The sequence below is a fragment of the Polyergus mexicanus genome, unplaced genomic scaffold (genome assembly GCF_030449975.1).
Source record: "Polyergus mexicanus isolate NDT 795.1 unplaced genomic scaffold, iyPolMexi1.0 SCAF_8, whole genome shotgun sequence".
In the NCBI taxonomy this organism is placed as follows: domain Eukaryota; kingdom Metazoa; phylum Arthropoda; class Insecta; order Hymenoptera; family Formicidae; genus Polyergus; species Polyergus mexicanus.
In genome coordinates this window covers 6392186-6401768 of record NW_027223328.1, presented here as the reverse complement: position 1 = coordinate 6401768, position 9583 = coordinate 6392186, and the positions used below count along the sequence as shown (strand labels likewise).

The 9583-nt window shown below is 43.1% G+C and overlaps 2 protein-coding genes across 2 annotated transcripts; both read left to right on the top strand.

Annotated features, from left to right (window-relative positions):
* Positions 1 to 373: 373 nt before the first annotated feature.
* LOC138935283 (uncharacterized) lies at positions 374 to 2086 on the top strand. Its single transcript, XM_070299733.1, has one exon. It carries the CDS (start codon positions 374 to 376, stop codon positions 2084 to 2086), a length of 1713 nt encoding a protein of 570 aa, XP_070155834.1.
* Positions 2087 to 2942: 856 nt separating this feature from the next.
* Positions 2943 to 7747, top strand: LOC138935282 (uncharacterized). The gene is made up of 5 exons (XM_070299732.1): positions 2943 to 3287; positions 3368 to 3987; positions 4087 to 4860; positions 5232 to 5504; positions 7402 to 7747. Exons 1-5 carry the CDS (start codon positions 2943 to 2945, stop codon positions 7745 to 7747), a joined length of 2358 nt encoding a protein of 785 aa, XP_070155833.1.
* The last annotated feature ends 1836 nt before the right edge of the window (positions 7748 to 9583 follow it).

The window sequence follows — 9583 nt, the reverse complement described above, 5'->3', positions numbered from 1 at the left end:
AACGCAGCAGAAGACGCGGAATTCGATGAAAGGTATTTCAATCTGAAGGCTAGGCTAAAACAATGGCTAAATGGCATGACGGCGCAACGAACCAAGGCACGTTCGCCAGCAAATGACGAAGCGTTGACGCACGTATTGCAGCAAGGCGAGCTCATAACACGATTGAGCTTGCAAAGTAGTGGTTCGCAATCGTCGAGCAGTGACGGCAACGCAGTCACGAGGTTATTAGAGCAGCAAACAGATACTGCGCAACCTCGCGGATGCGGGCGGAACTGTCAATCAGGAATCAAGGATTAAATTGCCGGTTGTAAAACTTCCGACGTTTGACGGGCAAACGGAGGAATGGAAGCGGTTTTCAGAAACATTTCAGTCTATGATACATTCCAACGAGAATATACCAAACATTCAAAAATTTCAATATTTGGTTACCTCCTTAGATGGTTGCGCAGCAAAGATCATCGAATCAATCGAGCTGAGCGAACTATGCAAACTATGCGGTTGTATGAGAATTGTTGAAGAGGCGATTCGACGATCCAAGAGCTATAAAAAAGAAGCATATTCAATGCTTATTTACGATGCCGAAAGTGGAGAAGGAGCCATGGCGATTCGAGGATTAGTGGATTACACGTTGAAACATCTGAGAGTGCTAAAATCTCTAAATTTGCCTACAGATTCGTGGAACGAGCTTGTCATACATATGATCGAGGCTAAGCTCGATGCAGCAACTCTACGCACATGGGAACAAAGCGTAATTGCGGTTGACGTAACTCTAGTGTCTTTGACTGATTTTCTAGAGAAGAGATGCCAAATATTAGAGAGAATCGAAACTAGAGTCAAGGATAAGGAGATAACACGGAAGACCGAATCGGACAAAAAAAGGGCGAAATCTCATAGTCATGAGAAACCAATAACATTAGCTAATTCAACTGAATCTGGTAAATGCTATTTATGTCAAGGTAATCATTTTATGTATTGTTGTGATAAGTTTTTAGCGTTGGCGATTGATGATAGAATCAAGGAGGTTCGCCGGCTAAAGCTTTGCACCAATTGCTTATGCAATGATCACTTCGTGAAAGCCTGCAAGATTAGATCTTGCCGAGAGTGCTCTGGGAGACATAACACGCTATGCCATCGTCCGACAGCAGATAAGCACGTTCCATGTGGCGCGAGTATCAGCGTGCAAAAGGTTCCGTCCTCGAGCGATGAGGCGAGCAATAACGTTGTCGTTCACCATGCAGTGAACGAGCCAACCAGAAGGCACGTATTCATGGCCACCGCAGTGGTCAACGCAATTCATTCGAATGGATCCATCGTTCCATTATGTATCCTGCTCGACAGCGCTAGTGAAGCGCATTTTATAACACACTCGGCGTGCAACCGATTAGGCGTCAGGCGCAATCGAGCTTCTGAAATTGTCACGGGATTAAGCGGGATCGAAAATATTGTGAGTCAATGTTGCAAGGTTGCTGTACAGTCGAGACATTCTAGCGTTTGCGCAACCATTCGCACTTTAATCGTACCTAAAATCACGAAAAAATTATCGGCAATCGAGTTAGATTATGACACGTTTAAAATACCGTCGAACATCAAACTCGCGGACCCGGAAGTTTATAAGCGAGGTTCTATCGATATGCTAATTGGAGCAGAATTCTTTTTTGACTGGCTAGAGTTGGGAAGAATCGAACGCGGAGACAATCTTCCAATATTGCAGAGTATAAAGCTTGGTTGGATAATCGCCGGATCGGTCGCGCGTATTGCTAACATGTCTCTACTTTGCAATTGCACCACACTAGCAACATTGACATGCTCGTTAGAGCATTGCGAGACTCTTAATCAAACTTTGAGTAAATTCTGGGAAATCGAAAATTCTAAAATTAATGCGATTCAACCGCGATTGAAGGAGGCAATAGAGAGCGATGAGTTTTGCGAAAAAACAACCACGCGAAACGACAACAATAGATTTGTAGTACGACTTCCGTTTCTTGACGATCCGAAGCTATTAGGCGAATCGAGAGAGACCGCGAGGAAACGGTTAATGCAATTAGAGCGGCGCTTCAATAGAGATAAGACGCTTCATGAAAGGTAGAATTTATGCGCGATTATCTTGAATCGGGACACATGTCGCCAGTGATCGAAACCAATCAAACCGCGAAGCGACCAGTGGTATACTTATTGCACCATGGCGTAATTAAGGAAGCAAGTACGAGCACAAAGCTCCGTGCAGTCTTCGATGCATCAAGTAAAACTAGCTCAGGGAAATCGCTCAACGACATTCTCCCCGTCGGGCGTACGATTCAGAGAAATTTGATTGATATTGTTATTCGATTTCGTTGTTATAATGTCGCGTTAACCGGAGATATTCAGAAAATGTATCGACAAGTAATCGTACACCCGGACGAGATTGCCAACGAGTGTTATGGAGATTTTCCGTTAACGAACCCATTCGAGAATTTCGCCTGAATACTATCACATACGGTGAGGCGAGTTCGGCTTATTTAGCAATAAAATGTATTCATAAGATTGCGGAAGGATACAAATATGAACTTCCGGTGGCGTCACGAGCATTAACCGATCAGACATAGATAGTAGATGACATTTTAGCAGGTGCAGAAAATGCTGAGGATGCGATTTTACTGCGGGAACAGCTTACGGCGATACTGAAATCCGGAGGATTTCAGGCACACAAATGGTGCTCCAACTGCACAGAAGTCTTGAAGAAAATACCTCCACATTTGAGAGAGGATATGTCCAATCTTAGTATTGACTCAAACAATACAATTAAAACACTCGGAATTGAATGGAGGCCCAAGGACGATCAATTTCAATTCTGCGTTCACGGAATGGAAGCTGCTTAAACCAAGCGTGAGATTCTGTCAGCAATTAGCAAGCTATTTGATCCACTCGGTCTCATAGGACCTATAATAACGACGGCGAAGATCATCATGCAGGCAACCTGGCGAACCGAATGCCAATGGGACGAGTCGTTGCCAGACAATATCGTAGAAAAATGGGAACAATTCCAGAAGGATTTAAGTATAGCCGAGACGGTTCTCATCCCAAGACGAATCATTCCAAGTGAAACTGTAACTAACATATATCTACAAGGATTTTGCGATGCATCCGAGAACGCATATGGAGCGTGCTTGTACGTTCAGACCAGGAACGAGCGCGGCGTACTAGAATTCAGACTATTATGTTCTAAATCACGAGTCGCGCCGATCAAGCCGACATCTATACCCCGATTGGAGTTGTGCAGCGCGGTTCTTCTCGCTCATTTAATTACGGAAGTTAGACGAAACCTAACCGTAAACATTGATAGCATACAAGCCTGGACAAACTCTCAGGTAGTACTGTGGTGGATTCGTAGCGACGCGGCCCGATGGAAACCCTTCGTAGCGCATCGCGTGGCCAAAATCGTCGAGATGCTGCTAGCCAAACACTGGAACCACGTAAAGAGCACAGAAAATCTTGCAGACATAATTTCACGAGGTGCAACTCTGCGCCAACCAAATACTCCAAGCTGTGGTGGTCGGGACCGCACTGGTTGCAAGAAGAAGCTCTAGCCAATTCTGGAAGCATTGAGATATTCGAGCCGCCAAACGCAATACCCAAAGAAATTCAAATAGAGGAACGAAGAAACGCACGAATCTGCACACTCATTAGTAACGAGAATTCGATACTCAAGGAGTTGATTGACAAGTTTTCATCACTAACACTAATAGAGCGTGTATTAGCATATTGTATGCGCTACATGCTTAATCTGAGGAAGGATCAGAGCGAACGAGAGTTGTCAAGATTATCGGTTTCGGAACTGCAAACGGCACATATTCGCCTCATTTTACACGTGCAAGCGACTGAATTTAAAGACGAGATTGGCAGCTTGGAGAAGAGTCGGGGATTAAAATCAACCAGCAAAATTCTACATTTATATCCGTTTCTAGATGAAAGAGGTATTCTCAGGGTAGACGGTCGGCTACAACACTCAGCGTGATCCTTCGATAGAAAACATCCGATAATTTTGCCGGCGGGAACTCGATTCTCGAAATTGTTATTCGAGAGAGAACATATTCGTTTGTTACATGCCAGTCAACAACTCTTGCTATCCTTTATAAGGGAGCGATACTGGCCGCTCAAGGGCCGTAACTCAGCGAGAATTGTTTGCCACGAGTGCATTTGTTGCGCAAAAAATAATCCACGAGGTCTGTCTCAAGTAATGGGATCCTTACCCAGCGATCGAGTACGTCCCAGCCGAGCATTCGCAGTTACCGGCGTCGACTTCGCCGATCCCATTACAACGCTTGTCAACAAAGGACGAGGACGTAAAACAAACAAGTCTTACATCGCGCTTTTTGTTTGCTTCTCTACTAGGGCCATTCATTTGGAGGCTACTAGTGAGCTTACATCTGCAGCATTCCTCGCGACGCTCCGTCGATTCATAGGCCGGAGAGGACGCCCGCGCAAACTCTACGTAACGAACTTCGTTGGCGCCAATCGAGAGCTTCAAGAGATTCATCAATTTGCTCAAGCTGAAGTTGAGGGAAACATCGGAAAGGTGCTTACTAACGAGGGAATCGAATGGAAATTCATACCCCCCTTTTCACCACACATGGGAGGACTTTGGGAGGCGGGTGTAAAATCCTGCAAGTACCACTTGAAACGAGTGATGGGCAGCGCGCTATTCACATTTGAAGAGCTTTCGACTGCCTTGATCCAAATTGAAGCTTGTCTCAATTCGAGACCTCTCACTCCGATGTCGACGGATCCTGCTGATTTGCTACCTCTCACCCTGGCTCATTCTCTTGTGGGAGAATCGATGACAAGTTTTCCTGATACCGATGTGACCGACATTCAACTTAATCGGTTGGATCGTTGGCGTCTCGTGCAGCGTGTGATTCAGGATTTCTGTGTAACGATGCATCCCTCCACCGTTACCCGGCCGTCGACCCGCCGGAAGTCCGCCGCCCGACAAACACCGGTCGGGCGGAGGCGCCGAGCGCCCATTTTTAAAGATTTATCAAACGTTCGAATTTATAACCGCCGTCAAGACGCGTTGTTTACCGGGAATCGTCGCCGCGCTCGGGTAACCGTACCGACCGTTCCCGAAACCACCCGAGTCGCGCGCGGCGGTTCAACTTTAAACAATATGCCTTAAAACAATCAGGCATATTACGCACGCGCACCCGCCGGAGAAAGCGGTATAAATAAGGGCACATTTTCCATATCGAGACCAGATCTTCCGCAACCACCAGAGTCAGTACGACGCCTGGAATCCAGAACGATCCTGAAAACACGCTCAAAGAGAGAGAAAACGGGGTTGGGAGTACCCAGCCTCCGCCGAGAGTTTGCGGCATCTCTAAGAGCGATCCTTTGCAATCTCTGCAACCGAGGAACACGAGGTTGGGCGTACTCAGCCTCCGTCGGGAGTTCTCGACACCTCACACGCATCCGTCCACCTACGTGCAACGGCGATCATCCAGTGGTAGGGAGTTCCCTGCCATTGACGGGTGTTCCCGTCGGCCGTTGCACTCCTGCAGTCTACGGGAAAAAAACCATCCCCGACGAAACAATACCGCGATATCCGCGAACTCGCAGGGATTCCGCGACCGCCATTACCGCGATCGGACTCGCCATTAATACGGCGCGCTAAGTCCCGCTCAAGGGGGAGGATCTCACCCGGCCGCGACATCGATCGACGCAATCAGATCGATACCGACACGTCTAAGGACCGCCCACCGGCCCGACCGAAATTACCGCCCGGTAGTTAGCGGCCTCTGTCGAAATTCAGATCCGCGCACGTAATCGATAATTGTATCGAATCGCTGAAAGCACGCTCCGACACACACACACCCCGTGCATTGTAATTCGTATACATCGCGACCGGCACGACCACACCGCTAGACAAGACCAACACTCACGCATACACGAGTGCGTTTTGTCACCTGCACGTCATCCTTCGCCTCGCCCATATATTTCCAACACATTGTAAATATCTCGCGTTCGCACACGCACTCGCTCGCTTATCATTTCACTCACACACAAGCGCACACACACCGACACACACACAACAGTTATACACACACTCACTCTGTATACACCCATACTTACACGCAATAAATTATATTTTACCTAACGCATCTATCGTTCGTCTCTCGATACCCTTTCACGAGCCCCGGATCCCGACCGAGTTATCCACGACCGCCTCGCGAAAGCGGTTTATTACATCTGGAAACGGTGGGCGGCCGAATACGGGAGTGGTGCACTTGGACACAGTATAATTGGACACGGTGCAAATGGACACGTTACAAATGGACACGAGATTTTGCACACGGTTCAATTGGACACAGTGCATTTGGACACAGTAATTTTGGATACAGTAGCTTTTGGACACATAAGAAAATACGCATCGTTTACTTGGACACCGCTCACTTGGACACTGTTCATTTGGACACCGTTCGTTTGGACACCGTTATTTGCCCACCGTTCGTTTGGACACCGTTCATTTGCCCATCGTTCGTTTGGACACCGTTCATTTGCCCACTGTTCGTTTGGACACCGTTCATTTGCCCACCGTTCGTTTGGACACCGTTCGTTTGGACACCAAAATTTGATTTAAATTATACGACGTAATCCACACCAAATTTTTGTTTTAAATAAGAAATAGGTTTGGGTTAGGTTATATCTTCCGGAAGTGGAACCCCCCCGCAGGGGGGGCGGAACCCACTGTATCCATGCATGACATCCAAATATGCGAAAGGCTAAACAAAGTGCTAAAAGCAATGTAAAATTAATGACATCAGTATCAGAGATATATAAGTATGAATATATTTTATTTTGACAGATATTATAACCTTCAAATGTATCTCCTTTTCACGATTTCATATTTTACATAGATTTACCAGTATAAAGTGTTATAAGAATACTGATTATATTTTCCTAAAATGATTTTTATTTCTCTCCATCTGTTACATATTCAAACAAACAGTGCGCATGTTTCTGTGTACAAATGAACGGTGTCCAAACGAACGGTGGGCAAATGAACGGTGTCCAAACGAACAGTGGGCAAATGAACGGTGTCCAAACGAACGGTGGGCAAATGAACGGTGTCCAAACGAACGGTGGGCAAATAACGATGTCCAAACGAACGGTGCGCGTCTTTCTGTGTCCAAACGAACGGTGTCCAAATGAACAGTGTCCAAGTGAGCGGTGTCCAAGTAAACGATGCGTATTTTCTTACGTGTCCAGAAGCTACTGTATCCAAAATTACTGTGTCCAAATGCACTGTGTCCAATTGAACCGTGTGCACAATCTCGTGTCCATTTGTAACGTGTCCATTTGCACCGTGTCCAATTGTACTGTGTCCAAGTGAAGGCCACTCGCCAAATACATCATCAATCTGCAAAGTCGAACGAAATGGAAGAAAAGACAGGACAATATCCAGATCGGAGATCTGGTGATTCTGCGTGATGAGAATTTGCCGCCATTAAGGTGGAAGTTGGGGCGAGTATTGGAGTTGCATTTTGGCAACGACGATTTAGTTCGCGTGGCAATCCTCAGGACTGCAAGCGGTAATTTTAAACGAGCGATTACCAAGTTGTGTAAGTTACCTGTAACCTCAAATAATGATAACAAAATTAGCATGGCTAATTTGGTAGGCGGTATGTTTGAATCGAGTATGAATGTCGCCAATTGTATCATCGGCGGACAATGCAATGAGGGGCCCGCCAGCGGCGCCACTGGCGCTGAGTAACGTGTTCGTGTTCGCTCGACGCACTTGAGTTAGTTAGTACACACCATTCGGCAGTAGTTTTAAGAGTTACATGTATTCCATTTATATTCATTAAATATTTACGTAGTTTATATCGAAATTTAGTTTCATCTGTTCATCGAAATCAAACAATGATTAAAAGGAATATGTTAATTTAAGTCTTGTGAATGGTATAATTGGTACAACTGTATCAATTATACGAACTGCCGATAACAATCGAAATAGAGAAAATAAAGATAATAGTGTCATTAGGAATATAGCATATTATAGAATGTTCGAACGTTAAATTTAAAGTAATGGATAGAGCATTTATTATTAAGGAAACAATTTCCGATATGTTTATGTAATCAATGTTTCCGCCTGAAATAATGGAAGAAATCTTTCGCCACATATACCGATTATGAAATTTTATTAATTTGCTAATTGATATCCAAATATTGGAAAATGGAAATACAGAGATCTCTTCCCAATCCGTATCCCTTGTCAAAGGAGGTGACCTTTCTACATATATGTATGCGCCCGCAGATATATGAGACCTACAGTTTAAAGCGGGGAGCACACACTTTTGCATAAACACATAATCTTAAGTATAAGGAAATTGATTGGTCCATTGCCTTATGCATAAGGAAAAATTTAGATTAAAAGACGGAAAATTTGTAGACGGTTTGTCCAAAACTTTTCATGGAATTGTCGTTATATCGGGTGTGAAAGTTTATTCCGTTTTTTCGTTTTTAAATCTGTTGAAACAGAAAACATTCTTTTTGGATCGACATTCGAATTTGAGAGTGATCTAATAGCATTCAAAAAATGTTTGAGATTGGGGTATTTATCAATATTAGTGGAATACTGACTATGTAAAATTTATTTCCACATATTATCAAAGCTTAATTTTAATAGCTTTTTCTTTTCTGTTATTGTAAAATCTAGATGTAAAGTAAGCCATTATTTCTTCAAACCGTTTTCGTGAAAACCGTCAAGAGTTTCAGCGGTAAAAGAAACATCATCGAATGATGTTTCTCTATCAATATCTAATAATACTAGATTATATTCAAAAATTTTTAATTTTGATAAAAATTTATCATTAATTGGTAATCTTTTATAAATTTCCTCGGCGGCAGTTACATAAAATTGCAAACAATTCATTCGAACATTTTCGATTATATCTGCATATCCTTCTTTCATTATTTCGTTGATTCACATTCAGATCCGAAAAAAACGTCTTCTAACAATTTTTGATTCTCCTTTTCATCAAATTTAATATTATTACATAAATTATTCAAATGCTCTGACTTTAAAAAGTGTTTACAAACTATGGTTGAAAGTTCTATTGACTTTAGCTGCAATAAATGTATTCTATTTTCCACAACTTGGAAAAATACATTAAATGCATTAAATAAATTTAAAAAATTTAAAATATGCTGTAAAAATAAGAAATAGGCTTTTATATTTAGATCTTACATCATAGATAATAAATTTGTTTCAGACTTTGTTTTTTCGCTTATGATAATTTCATTCGGAAATAACTTGATAGTATCCCAAGACTCAAGAAGTCTTTCAACACATGAATGGTGAGAAAGTCACCATGTATCAGATAACTTTAAAATTTTTAGGTTTGTTTCCTGAAAACATTCACAGACCTCTTGATAAATTGCCGAATGTTTTGGGCTACTTTTAATAAAATCCGCGATTTTTTTAAAAATTCCTCGCAATAGTCCATACGGCATGCACAACTAATGCAATGAAATGACAAGGACATGAAAGTGTTAAATTTTTACAAATCTTTTCCAGCTTTTTTTTTTAAATGAGAGATGTTTTCCT

Bases quoted from the DNA above. Each gene is read 5' to 3' on its own strand.
- LOC138935283 (XM_070299733.1), top strand. From the start codon at position 374: ATGATACATTCCAACGAGAATATACCAAACATTCAAAAATTTCAATAT.
- LOC138935282 (XM_070299732.1), top strand. From the start codon at position 2,943: ATGCAGGCAACCTGGCGAACCGAATGCCAATGGGACGAGTCGTTGCCA. The intron at 3,988-4,086 runs GTGATCCTTCGA...GTTACATGCCAG, and splicing joins GGTCGGCTACAACACTCAGC to TCAACAACTCTTGCTATCCT. The intron at 4,861-5,231 runs GTTGGATCGTTG...TATCGAGACCAG, and splicing joins ACCGACATTCAACTTAATCG to ATCTTCCGCAACCACCAGAG.